The sequence below is a fragment of the Zingiber officinale genome, chromosome 6A, assembly GCF_018446385.1.
Source record: "Zingiber officinale cultivar Zhangliang chromosome 6A, Zo_v1.1, whole genome shotgun sequence".
Taxonomy (NCBI): Eukaryota; Viridiplantae; Streptophyta; class Magnoliopsida; order Zingiberales; family Zingiberaceae; genus Zingiber; species Zingiber officinale.
The window spans coordinates 70,949,868-70,968,529 of record NC_055997.1 but is presented as its reverse complement, the minus strand read 5'-3'; the positions used below and the strand labels follow the sequence as shown (position 1 = coordinate 70,968,529).

The 18,662-nt window shown below is 37.0% G+C and overlaps 2 protein-coding genes across 2 annotated transcripts; both read right to left on the bottom strand.

The window, feature by feature from the left end:
• Positions 1-7,472: 7,472 nt before the first annotated feature.
• LOC121996519 lies at positions 7,473-10,640 on the bottom strand. Its single transcript, XM_042550508.1, has 5 exons — positions 10,374-10,640; positions 10,232-10,305; positions 9,006-9,138; positions 8,422-8,733; positions 7,473-7,992 (listed from the first exon to the last, which is right to left on the bottom strand). Exons 1-5 carry the CDS (start codon positions 10,491-10,493, stop codon positions 7,723-7,725), a joined length of 909 nt encoding a protein of 302 aa, XP_042406442.1. The 5' UTR covers positions 10,494-10,640; the 3' UTR covers positions 7,473-7,722.
• A 3,674-nt stretch (positions 10,641-14,314) lies between these two features.
• LOC121994054 (50S ribosomal protein L24-like) lies at positions 14,315-16,432 on the bottom strand. The gene is made up of 5 exons (XM_042548232.1): positions 16,234-16,432; positions 16,055-16,150; positions 15,090-15,193; positions 14,861-14,997; positions 14,315-14,592 (listed from the first exon to the last, which is right to left on the bottom strand). Exons 1-5 carry the CDS (start codon positions 16,291-16,293, stop codon positions 14,510-14,512), a joined length of 480 nt encoding a protein of 159 aa, XP_042404166.1. The 5' UTR covers positions 16,294-16,432; the 3' UTR covers positions 14,315-14,509.
• Positions 16,433-18,662: the final 2,230 nt, after the last annotated feature.

The window sequence follows — 18,662 nt, the reverse complement described above, 5'->3', positions numbered from 1 at the left end:
TCTTTCTTTAGTTTCTGTTCAATTTATTTTATGCAAGTGTTTTGTTGAAAGTTCGAGAAGGGTGTTTTTGTTTTTATTTTTTCAGGGCTATTCAACCTCCCTTCTAGCCGGCCTAACGGTCCTACAGCAATAAGGAGAAAAGAGGGGGACCCATCCACCTTCCACCTATGTTTGGTGGAGACTGCGGTGTAGTTGTTATATCTCGGGAAACAGATGACCCACAAAAACCTCAAAACACTACGGAGGTGGGATGAATTTGTTTTAAAGAATCTGTGTTAAACACATACCTCAGCTCCTCAATTCCCGTGCACTCTACATAGGCATTCAGTTTGGAACTCCGACTGCTTAGTTGGGCATTTGACCTATTAGGCCGACGTGCTACCCTACTCAACCGACTTGCTTCCCAATTCTGCTATATACTTCCCAACTTGGCCGATTTGCTTCCCCAATTCGACTACTCAACAATCAGACTTGGTCAATCGACACTCGGTCACTTGGCACTCGGGACTCGATCAGAGGACTTGCCAAAAGGACTCGACCCTCAGCCGACAGTTTGAAATTATCAATTCAAGACTCTCACTAGATAAGTCTGAATTTAGATTGTAAATTCAGTATTTTTCCAAATAATCTTCCACAATATATTTTGTAACAATCTTAAAACAGATTCCATTTCTGTTGAGATGACCATAGAAAGTATTGTGATGCAATAGACTCAACACCTGAAGACCCCCTCTACCCTGATTGGAACTGTGTCAATCAACCATGGGGAAAGGCTAGAGAAGTTCGCTAGAGAGAACTTCAAGAGGTGGCAGTAAAAGATGCTCTTCTACTTGACCACGCTCAGTCTGGCTCGGTTCTTAACCAACGACCCTTGCAAGCGTGCTGAGGATGCTAATACGTAAACCATCAGTGCAATGGAGGCATGAACTCATTCTGAGTTCTTTTGCAGAAACTACATCCTCAACTGCCTAGCCGACTCACTGCACACTGTATATATCATGAAGAGAACGACTAAGAAGTTACGGAAGTCCTTGGATAAGAAGTACAAGACGGAGGATGCATGGGCTAAGAAGTTCATCGTGGACCGATTCTTGAATTACAAGATGGTCGACTCCGAGACGGTGATCAACCAAGTCCAGGAGCTTCAGGTGATCTTGCATGAGATTTACTCAGAAGGGATGGTTCTGAGTGAAACCTTTCAGATGACTGCTATAATTGAGAAGTTGCCTCCCGGCTGGAAGGACTTCAAGAACTACCTAAAGCACAAGCGGAAGGAGATGAATGTGAAGGAACTTATTATTAGACTTCGCATCGAAGAAGACAACAAGAGTTCAGAAAGAAAGCTGTTCTCTCAGGCTACTGTGAAAGTCAACATGGTCGAGCACGGTCAAAGCTCGAAACGGAAGAACCCCAAATCTTCCAAAATAGGACCCAAATGAGGCATCAACAAGAAGAAGTTCTTTGGGAAGTGTTTCAATTGTAACCAAGTCGGTCACAAATCTTCGGAGTGTAGAAAGCCGAAGAAGAAATAGGAAGCCAACTTAAATAAGGGACCAAAGATGGACAACCTTTCCGTTGTGGTTTCTGAATTGAACCTGGTGGATTCAAACCTGTATCAATGGTGGATTGATACTGGAGCCACTAGACATGTCTGTTGCAACAAGGAGTTGCTCCACAACTTCGAAGAACTCAAAAGAGATAAACTGTTCATGGGAAACTCAGGAACCTCGGACATCATAGGCTAAGGAAAAGTGGTGCTGAAGATGATCTCGGGTAAGGACCTTACTCTGAACAATGTGTTGTACATTCTGGAAATTTGGAAGAATCTAGTGTCCGGATCACTGTTAAGCAAGCATGACTTTCGCATTGTTTTTGAGTCAGACGAAGTTGTATTGTCTAAGAATGAAATGTTTGTCAAGAGGGGCTATGTATTTGATGGGCTATTCAAACTCAATGTAATGACCATTAGGCCTAGGATAATATACTTGAGTCTTTGTGTTTGTGGCATGGTAGACTAGGACATATTAACTATGATGTGTTGCGTAGATTAATAAACATGTAAATCATACCTACATTCCACTTGGACTTGAAACACAAGTGCGAGATTTGTGTTGAAGCGAAAATGACAAGGTCATCATTTCAACATATTGAAAGAAGTAACGAACCACTTAACCTAATCCACACTAATGTTTGCAATCTAAAAAGTGCGCCAACATGTGGTGGTAATAAATACTTCATCACTTTTGTAGATGATAACACAAAATACTGTTATGTATATCTTCTTAAAAGTAAGGATGAAGCGATAAAGAAATTTACTCTCTATAAGGATGAGATTGAAAACCAACTTAATAGAAAGATTAAGGTGGTTCGAAGTGACCGAAGTGGTGAATATGTATCACCGTTCGCTGAGTTATGTGGTAAACATGAGATTAGACATGAAATAATAGCTCCTTATACTCCTTAGCAAAATGAAGTTGTTGAGTGGTAGAACCGAACTCTAAAGGAGATGATGAATGCTCTTCTATTGAGCTCTGGACTGCTAGAGTTTATGTGGAGGGAAGTTGTGTTAACAGCTAATTACCTTTTAAATAAGGTGCCCCGGAAGAAGATAGATAAGTGCCCTTATGAGTTGTGGATTGGAAGACAACCGTCCTATAAATATTTACGAATGTGAAGGTATCTTATAAAAATTTTGATGCCTGATCTGAAAAGGATTAAGATAAGACCAAAAACTGTTGACTGCATATTTATTGGATATGCATATAATAGCAGTGCGTATCAATTTTTTGTGTATGAGTCACAAATATCGGATATACACAAGAATTGGATAAGAGAATCGAGAAATGTCTCATTCTTCGAGCATGTGTTTTCGTATAAGACCCGAGAGAATGCTAGATCCTCAAAACGGGCATGTGAAATAAAGGCAAAGAAGATAATGATGAACCGGTCGAGGTTGCGCTTAGATGGAGCAAAAGAGTTCGGGTAGAAAAATCCTACGGATCATATTTTATCACTTTCATGTTGAAAAATGAGCCCCAAAGTTACTCATAAGCAGTAACTTTTCTGATGGATCTCATTGGAGAGAGGCAATTGCATCTAAGATAGAATCTATCTTGCAAAATCACACTTGGGAACTTGTGGATCTTCCTCCTGGAAGTAAACCACTAGGTTGCAAGTAGATTTTCAATAAGAAAGTAAAGTCAGATGACACAATTGATAAGTATAAGGTCAGATTAGTAATTAAAGGATATCGACAATGAGAAAGCTTTGATTACTTTGATACGTATTCTCTGGTGTCGAGAATAACTTCCATAAGAGTATTGTTGGCTATAGCCGCTCTATGAAATCTCAAAATACATCAGATGAATGTAAAAATAGTATTTCTAAATGAAGATTTAGAAAAGGAAATCTACATGAAGCAACTTGAAGGGTTTTCTGTGTCAGGATAGAAAAATAAGGTTTATAGATTGGTGAAGTCGTTATATGGCTTAAAATAAGCACAAAACCAATGGCATGAGAAATCTGATAATGCCATGAAAGAATGTGTATTCAAGATTAATGAATGTGATAAATGTATCTATATGAAAGCCACAAAGAATGACTACGTCATCTTGTGCCTATATGTAGATGACATACTTATCACTGGAGTAATGATAAGATAATCAAATCCATTGAATATATGTTGAATTCAAGATTTGACATGAAAGACATGAACCTAGCTGGTGTGATTCTAGGAATTAAAATTCTTAGAACAATAGAAGAACTTGTTCTTAGTAAGTCCCATTACATGGATAAAATTCTTGAGAAATTCACCAAGGGTGATACTGCGTTGGTGTTGGTTAATCCTAAGAAAATCGTACCGGTTCCACTGTACAAAATTTTTTTGTACAAGTGTCGAACCTTTCCTTAAATAACCTATTGTGTTCTTTAGAAGTTAAATTAGGAATCGCAGACGAAACTTAACATCATTGATTTATCTGTTCTTAATGGTTTAGATTTGAATCGTAAGTGGAACTTAACACTATTGATTCAAATCTACCTAAGTTATTAATTTCATAAATATTAATTTCCAAAATCGGCTTCCAGGACTGCATGACGAGGCACATGGCCTTCTTGGATATGGGAGCAACCACCACCGCCTAGGCAAAGCCTTTTAAGGAAAGCTAATATTTATTTCCTTAAATAACTCTAGGTTAACCAAAAAGAACAATCGAATCACAAATTCGAAAAAATAAAATAAAAGAAACACAACTTCGAAACAAATCCGAAAACTCTATAATCATATGCCTCTTGTGTTTGGTATTTCCAAAAATAACTTATACAAAGAAAACTAGTATGATGCGGAAAACAATTACTAGTTATATCTTTCTTTGTAAGCAAAAATAACCTCTTGATTTTCTACCGTATTTCTCTTCTAACCTCGGATGTTGTGTGGGCAACGATCTTCCGAGATGAGAACCACCAAGCACCTTCTTCTTCCTTCTAGGTTTCGGCCACCAAGAGCTCCTCCAAAGATGAAGAGGTTCAGCCACCACCAAGCTCCAAGGGATGCTAGAAATATCGCCTCCTTTTCTCTCCTTCTCCAAGCAAGATCCGACCACCACAAGGACTCCAAGGATGAGATGAGGTTCAGCCACAAGATGGAGAAGAGAGAAAGAGGAGGGGCCGACCACACCCAAGGAGAAAAAGAGAGGAGAAAAATAAATAGAGTCGTTCGCCATGAAGGCACCTCTACCCCCTCTTTTATAATCCTTGGTCTTGGCAAATAAGGAAATTTAATTAAAAACTTCCTTAATTCTTTTGCCATGAAAAGGAAAAATTTATTAAAAACAATTTTCCTTTTCATTATTATATGACCGACCACTTATTTCCCCAAAACAAGGAGAGTTTTAATTAAAACAAAAATTAAAACTTCCTAATTTGTTTCCGGAAATTTATAAAAAATTTCTCCAATAATTTTTCCCTTCATGGTGGATTATAAAAAGGAAATTTTATAAATTAAAAACTTTCTTTTAAACATGTGGATGATTTCCAAAAAAGAAAAGTTATCTCTAAAAATTAAAATCTCCTTTCAATCTACAAATAAGGAAAATATCAAATCTTTTCTTAATCTTTTGTAGAAACTAATAAAAGAGAATATTTAATTTTTTAAAACTCTCTTTTAAATTATGATCATGGTTAAAAAGGAAAGTTTTCTCAAAATTAAAATCTCTTTCAATCTATAAATAAGGAAAGATTTCAAATATTTTCTTAATCTTTTGTAGAAAGCTATAAAAGGAAAGATTTAAATTTTAAACTCTCTTTTAAAAACATGATATCCACATAAGAAATAATTTTAATAAAAATATTTTTTAATATTCTAGTGGCCGACCACCTAAGCTTGGGACCCAAGCTTTGTCCGACCACCTATAATTGGCTCCACCAATAGTTTTGGCCAACCCTAGCTTGGGCTCCAAGCTAGCTTGGCCGACCACCTTAAGGTTGGTAGAAAGGTGAGTATAAATCTCTATATACAAGAGGCTACGATAGGGACCGAGAGGAGGAATTGATTTTGGTCTCCTGATGAAAATAAGCTTCTCGTGTTCGCCCCGAACACACAACTTAATTCCATCAATAATAATTCATTCCACTAAAGAACTACAGTCATTTCCTGGAAATCTTCTAAACAAATGGTAATAACTAGATCCACGATGAAATCTGAGTTTGTAGCTCTTGACAAATGTGGTGAAGAGGATGAATGACTACGACAATTCTTAGAAGATATTTCGAGATGACTGAAACCTATGTCGGCAATTTGCATACATTGCGATAGTCAATCAGCAATTAGTCGGGCACAGAGTCATCTGTATAATGATAAGTCTAGACATATACGTCGTATACATAATACCATTAGACAACTACTCTCAACAGGAGTTATCACTGTTGACTATGTGAAGTCAAAGGATAACCTAGCGGATCCGCTAACCAAAGAGTCAAACAAAGAGTTAGTTGCAAGCTCATCACAAGGAATGTGTTTGATGTCATTGCCAGCGATCAGTGCAGAGGACACCCAACCTATGCTGACTGGAGATCCCAAGAACTAGGTTCAAAGGGACAACTAATTTGCACTGACTAGACATATTGTGGGGGATAAACTAATAAAACAATGACCAGACTAGGATAAGCCGATAGACTTTTAATGATCAAGAAGAGTAGATAACCACTCTTGAGGGATCACCTATGTGAGAAAGAAGTGGGGCCGTTTCTAAGAGAATTGGGGACGTAATTCTTAGAGTTTCTCACAGAACTAGGCATGTTCATGGGCAAGAATGAACGCACTAATGAGAACTGAATTGTATCAGGAAGAGTCTTATGTGAGATTTGTCAATGCTTACACGGACGGTAGTACAGTTCAAGGATATCATATCTACTGTCAGTCAGTAAGCAAACAGATGTTCACAAGAGAAAGTTCAAAGGGTAAAACCTACTTATCCTATACTGGACTCAACTGTTGAATGCTATCACATACTCTATCTCTATTCAATGTGGGGGATTGTTGGATATGTTTGAATGGAGAAGAGGTGGAAGATGATAGAAGCTCCATTGTGAATGAGACTTTAGTCCCACATTGAAAGTTTCAAGGCTTGATGGTTGATTTATATTGTTTCATAGGCATGTATGTTGTGAACAAATGCTTGAGTAGAAGCTTTCTTTTGTGTGTGGGTGCGCAGGGGAATGCAGATCTAGGGCCCGAATTATACTGAACCATATTGGCTCATGTGTGAGCACAACCTACAGTGCCCAAACAAATTAACCGACATTTTTCCACCTAAATTATTCTTTTTGCCTTAACGCTTAAATAAGAAACGCACGTTAATATAATGCAAGAAGTAATCTCATGCAAGACATCCTATAAAAAGCCTTGAGCATGAGAGGAAAAGCAATAAGGAAAAAAAACTCCATCCACCTTCCCCCTTTCTCTCTTCCTCTCGTCATGCATCTTTTGCTTAGCAGAATACTGGTGATAGCATTCGAGTATTTTTCCATTTGCCGCGACCACCTGTGCTTGGTGGAGATTGTGGTTTAGCCGTTGTATCATGAAAAACGGATGACCCACAAAAACCTCAAACCACTACAGAGGTGGGGCGAATATATTTTAAAAAAACTGTATTAAACGCAAACCTCGACTCCTCAATTCCCGTACACTCTACACGGGCACTCAGTTTGGAACCCCAACTGCTCAATTGGACGTTTGACTGATTAGGCCGATGTGCTACCCTACTCGACCAACTTGCTTCCTGATTTGGCTACTTACTTTCCAATTCGACCACTTGCTTCCCCAATTTGACCACTCGGCAATCAGACTCGATCACTCGGCACTCTGGACTCGATCAGGGGACTTGCCAAAAGGACTTGGCCCTCCGCCGATAGCTTGAAATTATCAGTTCAAGCCGCTCAACAAATAAATCTAAATTTAAATTATAAATTCAGTATTTTTCCAAATAATCTCCGGCAATATATTTTGTAACAATTACAATACCAAACCAATGTAATTGTTGCAAAGTTAAAATAATTACAACATTAAACGTAGAAAACCAATCCATCAAGAAAGTTTCATCTTTTGGGTCAAGTTTATCATGATCAATCTCAATGTAAGAGGTCAAAACCACACACTAGTACAATCAAGCTTATGGGGTGTTTAATTAGAAAGCCAAACTCTTGCTAGTACATAGGTCAGAGTAGTCAGACCAGAGCAATGCTGCTCTCACCACCAGGGGGCTTGCGAACACCACCGAAGTAATCTCGGGAGGCAGATTTTCCGTCGGCAAAGATATCGCTACCGCTCATCTCCCTAAGCTTTGCCATACTGAGTGGCTTCTCGGCCGACCGTGGCGGTGCATCTTCCTTGAATATGTCATTGCCTGACAGCTCTTGAAACTTTTGAGTGTGGATCTTCCTTGTCTTTGTGACAGATTCCTCATTCGATGTGATATCACTGGGGCCGCCAGGCGGCTGCAAATAAGAAATAACAGGAGAAAAATTGCCATGATAAAAGGTGAGTGATTACTAAGAAAGCAGGTACTAGAACTCATATCGATAATGTTGTTTTTACATGTTAGAAAAACTAATATGTATAGCATTTTCCATAGAAGAGTTTCAATTTGCTTCAGAATTAATTCCTGGAAATTGGATACATGTAAAAGGCCTTTCCTCTTATCCAATCAAAGTAAACTTCACTGAGTTATTTGCTTTGGAGGTTATCATTATATATACTTGATTTTGTTGTGATACTCTTCTTTATATTGACAATAACAGAACAAACTATTATGATACTGAAAGCCTGAAATAAAGGTTTGTCTATTTTGTAGAAAAATAACAAAATGTAGCAATGTAAAGAAGTTGAGAAATCAGAAGTCAACAATAATTAATCAGCTCACTGACCTTAGATACTTTTACAGATGTATGTATGCTTTGAGGTTGTGGCAAGACGAAATCCAAGCTACCCCGAAGTTCCAAATTCCTTGCAGCTAACGGCTTGGTTGGAACCTCAGGTGGAGGACCAAATATGTCATGTCCACTAAGCTCTTTGGACTTGGCTTGAGAGAGCTGCTTCTTAGCTGTAGCATCTATTTCACTTTCAACTGTCCCACTTAGTTCTCGTTGCTTTGCTACCTCAGCAATGGAAGTTGGCTTCCTCAGAGAAACTGTCTCTTCGGCGCTAAACGAGATCTGGCTAATTGCACTAGCTGCTTGCTGATAGACACATGAACAATTTAACAGATTTAATCTCCGTAAACCAATAACAAATATCAACAACATAAAGGTCTTTGAGAATGATATATGAAGTGTAGTTACTTTATGCACTGTCAATTTTCTTGCGACATTAAGATTTAAGGCACTAAAGAATTATAATCATATTATCAAGCCTCTTAAGTTGCTACATTCTTAATGTTATTAAATTCCAATTGGGAAAATACATATTAATGCGAAGAAGTATAAGATCAGTTCTCGTTCAGAAACGTTACCTGAATTCTCACACTCGTCTTATTATTTGAATTCAACAGAACACTACCAGATTCTGCCATCTCATGCTCACCATCAGCTGCAAAGATACCACTTCCAGTCATCTCCCTCAGTTTTGAACTTGAACAAGGTTTTCTGCAGCATTAAATGAGAGATAAGCTGGCATGGAACTTTAACAAGAAAAGACAAGGTATATATGTTGAAAAAGAAAAGCTAATTGATGTTAGGAAATATAGATCAGACCACAAAACCCTCTAAAATTTTTATGCCAGACTGCAGTGTACACTGCAACCCAACTGAACTTTTCTCAAGAAAGAAAGAATATAAAACGCAGATATACCTACAGACCAGAACTTGTAATTTTTTTTACTGCACCTTGTTTAACCAATTACAAGCTGAGATCCCCTTTTGATATTTAAGTAATCAACCACTTAGTTCTCCTTAAGATAGATACTCGTACTTTTCATCTCTCTAACAAAAGAAAATGTAGATCTTTGAGTTTATAGAAGAATAGTTCCTAATTATATAAAATCCTAGAGTAGGAATCATTTTCTCCATGATATTCCTTAATACAAAAAACAATCAAATAAATTATTTATTCGCTAATACTTGAAAGGGTTTAAATAAGTTTGTGTGTCTTTATGAAAACCATGCCATCAATTCAACTAGTAGTTTAGGTCGCTACAAATCAAACAAGTGAGGAAATGCCGGAACCCACTTAAGTCTTAACTTATGGATGGTATGCTCGGATTGTTTGCTAAAACATCCAATTCTTTTTAAAGACCACTTTGTTTGGCTTGAATAACTATGGAAACTACAAAAGTTCGACTATTGATTTGATTCTATGTCCTAGAAAATGTTTCTACTTGTGCTTGTAAGTTAATAACTAAAGTTAAGAAAAACAATTAAAAATAGAGAAAAAAAAAGAGCAAGAAACTGGAAAAGGAAAATATAGCTGGAGGTAGTAAACCAAGCAGATCAGCAGCACTTCAATATCATAATTAATAATGATCTTTTACTCAAATCTAAAACTTGGAACTACTATACTATTACATGCTTCCTAATGCTAAGAAAACTTGTTCCTTTTATCATATCCAGGAAGAAGACAATTGAAAAAACAGATCTTTTCATCGATAAAACCAAGCGAGTAAGAGGTGAAAATAGGATTAAAGGTTCTAAAGGAGCAAAGAAGGTTTATATATATATATATATATAAGCGATTCCTTACCTCTTGCTCAGGCTCTCGGCCTCCTCCGCCGACAGCTGCGCTCCGAACATCACGGGGCTGATCCCGCCTGTGGGCTGCGAGAAAACGCTGGGTAAGTGGAAAGAAGGAGTCGAAAATTAGGGCATTTCTTAAACTGCATTACCTTGAGAGTCCGCCGGGACGGCGGCGTCGCCTGATCAGCCGCCGGAAGCGGCGTCTCGGACCAAGTGAGCAGATCGGCCGTGTAGGAGTGCGACTTCCTCACTGGCGGATTCCGATCCATCGATGTCCTACTCCTCCGCCTCCGCCTCTCTCTCTCTCCAGCTCTCGCTTTGCTTCAGAGTTCAGACTGCTCGGTCGAAGGATGCCGAATAAGCAATAAAGTGATCAAAAATCAAGTCGTATATATAGACTCTCATAGGTCCGAGTGTCCTGAGTCTCAAAAAACAATTGTATATATATTGACCCTCATGGGTCTGGATGTCCCGATTCTCAAAAAAAAAAAAAAAAAAAAAAAAAAAAAAAATCAGGAGGTCTGGAGGACAATCTGTGAGGATTGTCTATAAATGTACATAATGATCATGTACATGATATCAAATAAATATATATGTCTCCTCTGTATACCTGTTCCTTTAATTTTTCAATTCAATTCTTTTTTTTTTTCATCATGTTTGTCTTTTTAGATGATGTCATGATTAACGTATAAGATATTGTCATCTTAAAATTTGGAATTCAAATTTCGGCATAATCGAGATAAATACCTCCCTTATGTGTCAGCCACTATTCCAAAGGCTAGTAGTCGTCCGTGATTTACATCTTTGATCCCGAGACGAGTTGACGGAGGCGCTGGGGGCGAACGTATTCACCTTTTACCACCACGTTAGGTAGAAAATAGAGGGGAAAGGAGGATGAAAGAGGTAGAGGTGCTGGTACTGCTTATATAAATAGAATCGAATGAATTTGAAATTGTTATGTTACGTGAGATTTCGATTTTCAGATTATTTCCGAGCTTCCCGAGTGATTGAAATCAACTTAGGACACCCAGAAATGATTTAGACATCGAAAAATGATCCGGAGAGCCCGGAATCTCATTCAATCGAATATATATATAAAAGCACCCCAAAAAACAATTAAAGCATACTATAAATTAAATGCATATTTTGTTTTGGCCTTCCTCATCAACAATTAGAGTCATGATAATTTTTTATCCTTTGATTTTCTAAACTAACAAACTCACTATTCATAGATTTTATAATTAATATTTTTTTTTATTTTGACTATCAATAATGCTCTCTCTTTCAATAATATCATGATTTTATGAATTTCAAATCTAAAAAATATGAGCATAAGTGTGATAAAATGTTTTTTTTAATAAACAAATGCAAGAAATTAAAAAAAAACACAAATGAAAGTTGAGTCAATTTAGGACTTATTAACTAATCCAACTAATATTTTTACATCTCTTATCTTTGACTATGAATTTATCGAATCTAACTCAACTAATTATTAATATTAAGTTTTAGTAATCATAAAAAGCATTTCCATGATCGATTCGACTGATGGATCCAGTCCATATTTAAAAGGTGCGATGGATATGTACCGAGGGCCCATGCGTTGTCTGTAGACAGGAATTTGCCACGTGGACAATTGGATTGATTAACATCAACGCTTCCAAGGAGAGCATCTCTTGCACTATTTGCAACGTGCAACTGTGCTGATTTATTGACCACCTACCAAAACTCTTCCCACAGTTACTTCGCTTTGTTTCCTTAGCTACGCCTGTCACTTGGAAATTGAAAAAAACAACTCAATAATTATTTATAAATTATATATATATATAAGCTAAAATTTATGTTCAAAATTAACTATGTGACTTTTAGTGGAGTTAAAATCTTCCATATCATTGAAACGTAAAATGACAAGATTTTAAACCCCTAAACCCTAAACTGAAATGATTATGAAAGAAAATCAGAAACTCATGTATTATACAAAAATTGCTCTTCCAATTTTTTCACTTTACTGAAAAGAAGTAAAGAATGTGAGAGCCATCAAGCTTCAAGAGCTTTCCAACCATTACTGACAGCCAGCTGGAGTCCATGCAGAAGACAACTAGCAGAGAATTGCTTTCAGATTCAAATTCTTCTTTTGCAGAACTAATTCTGCAAGTTATGCATATGATGATGCTTGCTTGATCACCAAAACTAGGTATATATTTCAGTATCATTTTGTTTTAGCTTCAAAGTCAAGCACTGAGCTGGGACTGATCCAACAGGAATAGCAATATATGTATACATACCTTTTGATGTGATAGTGTAAGGAGGAGAGGAGGTTGAGGGTTTGAGCTTTTTGCTGGCACTGTGACAGACATACCACCTGATGGCCAGCCTGACAGAGAAGAGATGGAGTTAAGAAAAGCTGATCATCATTGCTTTTGGACAAAGGAAGGGATAGATAAAATTATTGCTTTGCAAGAAACCAAAGCAAGATTGGAATAGAGAAGGGCAGTGTAGGTTGGTGTGCAAGGGAAACTAGATATATTTATCACAGAATCAATCATAGTTTAATGAATATTTATAATCATGTTAGCAATGAATTGCATACATAATATGAATCCTAGGAAATATTCAAACAATTCAACAAACTTGCAACTACAACAAATAATCTAAATGCGGAAGCAATTGTTGTAAAACCTATTCTGAATTCAGACTTTGTCATAGTCTCTACGCTGTCCAAAATCTCAAGAACCTGAGGAGTAGAAGATTCAAGAACGAATCTATCCTAGGGATTCGGATGATGCCGTTGTATTCTCCTCACCAATGGAAAGCAATGAGATCTCAAGATAGCCAATCCTACGGGGGATCATACCCTATATATAGCCTCAAATCCGGTTTCTGTTATCAATCCCTCAATAATAACATAATATAAATTTATAGGTTAACAGGGTGTACACATATAATATCCACATCCAATAAATTAAACTCATATCCATTAATTAGATCACTTTATCGAGTTTCTTTGTAATAGCAAATTCATGTGTTACAAATCCACACAGAAGCCACATAATGGAAAAAAAATAAAATCACTACAAGAAAAAAGACTTACAACAACGGTTTTTCATCGTTGTCGTAGCCCATTTTGAACTGTTGTTAAAGGCCGTGTTGTTAAAAGGGGTACCAGACAACAGTTTTTAACCGTTGTCTTTGAAGACAAAGACAACATTTTTGCAACGGTGAAAAACTGTTGTCTTTTCCTTCAAAGACAATAGTTTTTCACCGTTGTCTTTGAGCGTATGCGTAAGCTCTTCAACAACAGTTTTGAACTGTATACGACAACGGCTAAAAACCGTTGTCTTTTTTGCCAATGACATCGGTTTGACAACGGATAAAAACCGTTGTCTTTTTAGCGAACAATGTTAATTAACATCAGTTTGTCACTGTTGTCTTTTAACTCCATTGACAATAGTTTGACATATTTAAACTGATGTCTATAGGTACAATATACAACATTTTGACAATAAAAACATCATCATCTAGTGCAAATTTCATCCAGTGCAAATTTCATTGATAAAAAACCTATATAATCAATATTTACAATGCAAATTTCATTAAAGTACCAAACATCATCATCCTAACATCAACATTCAAACATCACAAAAGTTTACCCAGCCAAAAGTTTATATATATCACACATATATACAAAGTCCAAAATATCATGTTTTGTTGGAGCACGTCTTCTCTACCTGTGCATCTTTTAAACAGCCTGTGCATCTTCTAAACTGCAGCCTTTTCTGGTTTCTCCTCCCTCCTAGCTTCTCTTTTCTTCTCCTTTCACAGAAACAGGGTCATTATCTTTTCCCTAAGGTAAATAGCATATGATTGCAAGTTAAGTCATTTCCCAAGAGTAAATGGCGTAAAAAAATGGATCTCTTGGAAATTTCAGTTTTACAAAAACTCAAAGAGTAGTAATAGCGTGAAATTCTATTACTCAGTCATTAACCATAGTCAATGAGATTAACCATAGTCAAGTGTTCATCGAGAACAAGTAATGCAACACGATTTCAGTTTACACGTGAAAGTGTTTCAATAGGCATCACTTAGTTGTGAAATTCTAACTAACAGCACAGCTGTGCTAGCAAAATTAAGTAATAGCGTTGACATTTATCATGCAAGAGTTGAACCTAAACAAATCAAAGTCACGGTGCATATTTGAACAAGAAACATATGTCGCCAAATTAAGCACGATCTGAACTTCCTCGATGATAATGCAGATGAGAGAATGATTTTCCCTTATCGAGGACTTCTAGAGATCAGGCATGCCAATTCCAGCTTTAGCATCGTATGTCTTTTCGAGTACTAGTTCAACTGGTGTATCCTTGGGACCAACTGCATAAGATAGTTAAAGTATGATAATAATTCAGATCCATTAACAGCTGCAAAAGCTATGGATATGGGCAGACATCAGGTACGTGGGTCTAGCTCCACATTAGGTATTTGAGTTCCGTAGGGTGTTATAGTTGTCATATAAATATAAAATAACAATTCAATGTTTTATTCCTCTCAATTGATATGACAATCGATTAACGCAACCAATGGGTAATAAACAACTGAATTTAAGAAAGCAACTTTAGCAATCAAGTAAAACTGAATGTACCAAAGCTAGGTCTTGGTTTTTGCCTTTCTTTTAGTATTTCAGGACGAGGAATTACAGCTCCAGATGCAGCAAGTCCTCTAGAGACCCGTACTTTAGTTCCGTCTTCCAGATATTTATACCCGGTCTTACATGGCTTCCTGCACGATAACAATTTTACTTATAAAGAGTAACCAAATTAGGGAATTTAACACAAAATCAAGCTGATGAGGCAATGTTGAAGAGATTGTACCCAGTAACTGGGTCAAGAACCTGGACATTGGAAACATGAAGGGGGGCTTCAATTGAAAAGATTCCACCCTCATGTCCTTGCCCTTGTTTGATGTGTTTCTTCACCTGAAATGAGAACAACACAATCTGATAACAGATAGCAAAGGGTACTAGTACGAAAGATCAAAATTCGTGAACCCATCATACTACCACATGGAACTATGATGATCATAAATAACATTACTTGTACACAATAGCACTGGAAAGGTAAAACACGCAGAAGATTACACTAGGCTATGTAGCTTGTTAATTCTCAAAGGTGGCCTTAGAATATTAATAGCTTTTAGAATAGTGTAAATAACATGTTAACAAGAAACAAACTTTCAAATGGAAATGTAAATTGATATGGAAATTATGGAAGCCATATGGGAAATGAATCCTACTCCTGTATGAAAAGTACAAGCAATAACCTTGAACAAGCCTTCAGATGATTATGTCAAATTATGGAGACCAATGCACGATTTGGAAAAACTAATACAAACAAGAGAATACCATATTTCACTTTTCCACTTCACTAAATCATTATAAAGTATAAAATGATTATGCAGAACTCCAGATTGTTCTAGATAGAAACTTCAACTATCAACAACCTATGCGGAATGAATGAAAAGTAGAATAAAATGTCAGTTTAGCTGAATCATGAAGAACTTCTAAATTTATGAAGAAATGTGTACCGATTCAACATCTCATATAGATTTTTCAGTAGATTAATGTAATCTCTGACAACTGATCTCAACTAAATAAATAACAAACACTTCAATTTAAGAACCAGTGCGTTGATTCAATGCTTGATACAGCCATGATGAGGTGATTGGTCTTAGATTCATGATCTAACTACTGCACCAATACAGTCCATATATGGAATCTTTTAGGCAAAAATCACTTCAATTTAGCAAAATAAGTGGTGTATAAAGTCAGAGAACAGACCAAATTTTTCCCTTCAACAATGACTCTGTTCTGAGATCTAATGACACGTTTGATGATACCTGTCTCACCCTTATCCTTTCCTCTTATGATCATGACCTACAAAACATTAGCAAAAGATAAAATCATAACTTCAACCAAGGTAAACAATGATACGTGAAAAAGAAAGAATTGAAGATTACGTTGTCGCCTCTGAGGATCTTCCAGTGCCTGAATAACTTCTCAGCTGCCTTCCACCCCATCCTTCCTTGTGTTGACTGGGCTCTGCCTGTTTAAACCTTTTCCCACCTAAGGTTTAGGTGCAGGAGATGGCTCGCGCCGACCTCTGCTAGGGCTCGCGGCAGGAGATGGCGAGGAGAGGGAGAGGATCGCGGCAGGAGATGGCTCGCGCCGACCTCTGCTAGGGCTCGCGGCAGGAGATGGCGAGGAGAGGGAGAGGATTGCGGCAGGAGATCGCGAAGAGAGGGACGGCTCGGAGAGCATCACGGCAGAAGATCCAATCGCGACTTAATCCACAAATTGGGCATCACCAACAAGAAATTAGACTCCTCCTAACAACCTAATCATCACCTCACAGATCTCATACCATCACATGGAAGTATACTTGCCTGACCAGTTAAGGCACGGCTAAGAGAGAAGAGGATCGACGGTTGTGGTCCGCAGTGCTCGAGCGAGGGAGAAGGATCGCTGCTGTGTTGTCCGCGTGAGGGAAAGAAGAAGATCGCCTGCTCGCACACAAGGAAGAGAGGAGACCGGCGGCTGGGGCTCATCTCTGATGTTGGCGTGAGGAGAGGCCGGCAACGCCCAGGAACTCGCGAGAGGGAAGGGAGGATGGAGAAGGCAGCGTCGCGAGGTGAGGCTTAGGGGAAGAAGTCGGCGATGAAGAAAGGGGTTCGGCGGTGTCGCGGGAGTGAGGGCTCGGGATTAAGGAATTCGGTGGAGAAGGGAAAGTAAGGGAAAAATAAGAAACCTTGGTTTTAAAAATTCGCGGAGGAGTCGCGAAGGAGGAGTTGGAGTGGGTTTTAGGTTTTTTTTTATGAAGTTAAAAAAACTGTTGTGTTTTTATGATTCAACAACATTCAATAGACAACAGTTTAATAAAACTGTTGTATATTATCACATAAGCAACACTAAAAGACAACAGTTTTTTAAAACCGTTGTCTTTGACATACATTAGACAATAGTTTTTAAAAATTATCTTTGACATATATTAGACAACAGTTTTTTAAAAACTGTTGTCATTTAAAAAAAATTATGGTGAACAATGACGGTTTTCAATAAAACCGTTGTTAAATGGCAAAAAGACAACAGTTTCTCGAAAAACTGTTGTCTATTAGGTGTGGTTAAATCTAAAATTTCTTGTAGTGAATCCAACAATCTTTCACTTGGACTACATAAGAAGACGATATAAGATAGTATATACCTTAGTTGAGATAAATAATGCCAAATTTTATAGCAAAAATCCCTTTAGAAAAATCTAATATCTTGATTCCATTGGTACAGAAATAAAGAGGTCAAAGTTATTAAATTGCAACAAGCCCCAATAGTAATAACAATATTAACTTCATTAATAACATAGATCATGTGTGTGCGGCATGAGAATTGCATGAAAAGTGATTTGTACATGCACATTTTCAATTGATCCTCTTTATGATCCAAAAGGGTCCAAATCATATTAACAAATAACTTATGTAAAACTGTAGTTGTAAATCACGACTTACAATTTATGACTCAAAATAGAGTTCATATCATATTTACAAACACCATATGTTATAATATAATGATAAATCATAATATCTTTATTTTAGAGTGTCAAAATAAAAATACACATATAACTATCAACTTTATATGTACAATGAATAAAAAATATGTGTTTATTAACATGGAGTTGAAAATAACAAATATAGACTTTTACTAAATGAGTACTTTATCTAACAGAAGAATCCCCATACACACCACATGCATATGAAATACCTTGAGTTGCATGCCCTTAGTGGTGGATATGTAATCATGGAACTTATACTGATAAACTCTATAATCACTTAATCACTTTGAACTCTTTCTTTGAGCATCAAAAACATTTTATCTATGTGTTTATACTTCAACGAGCTATGATTGTTCTTGGAATATAGTTCTACAACTTTATTATCAAAGTTTATTTTCAATGGCCTATCAAAGACATCAACGATCTGCAATACTATACTGAAATTTCACAACATATCCCGTGATTGAATACTTCATAATAGGTTATAGATTCTGTCTCCATCGTGGAAGTGTCTATGAGCGTTTGTTTGATGGGTTCCAAGAGATAAGTCCCCTAGCTAGCATAAAGATATATCCTGAAGTAAATCTCTTGCTATCTAAGAATCCTACAGACCAACAGATAATAAGATTTTTGATACATGACCATGAAGTCTTTGGTGCTCTGTAAATATCACATCTCTCTCTTTACACCTTTCCAATATTCTGGTCTAGGGTTACTTAGATACTTACCTAACGTTCGTACTATGTACGCTATATCCGAGCGCATACATACCGGAGTATAAATGAGACTTTCAATAGTTGATGCATAAGAGAATTTCTGTATTTCTTTTATTTCAAGTTCAAGATG

What these genes read in the sequence shown, in the direction of transcription:
- LOC121996519 (XM_042550508.1), bottom strand. Translation starts at nt 10,493, where the DNA reads ATGGATCGGAATCCGCCAGTGAGGAAGTCGCACTCCTACACGGCCGAT. An exon ending in GCCGAGAGCCTGAGCAAGAG is followed by an intron (nt 9,139 to 10,231) that starts GTAAGGAATCGC and finishes TTAATGCTGCAG; the next exon opens with AAAACCTTGTTCAAGTTCAA. An exon ending in AGACGAGTGTGAGAATTCAG is followed by an intron (nt 8,734 to 9,005) that starts GTAACGTTTCTG and finishes TGTGTCTATCAG; the next exon opens with CAAGCAGCTAGTGCAATTAG.
- LOC121994054 (XM_042548232.1), bottom strand. Translation starts at nt 16,293, where the DNA reads ATGGGGTGGAAGGCAGCTGAGAAGTTATTCAGGCACTGGAAGATCCTC. An exon ending in AGATCCTCAGAGGCGACAAC is followed by an intron (nt 16,151 to 16,233) that starts GTAATCTTCAAT and finishes AATGTTTTGTAG; the next exon opens with GTCATGATCATAAGAGGAAA. An exon ending in AAAACCAAGACCTAGCTTTG is followed by an intron (nt 14,593 to 14,860) that starts GTACATTCAGTT and finishes TATCTTATGCAG; the next exon opens with TTGGTCCCAAGGATACACCA.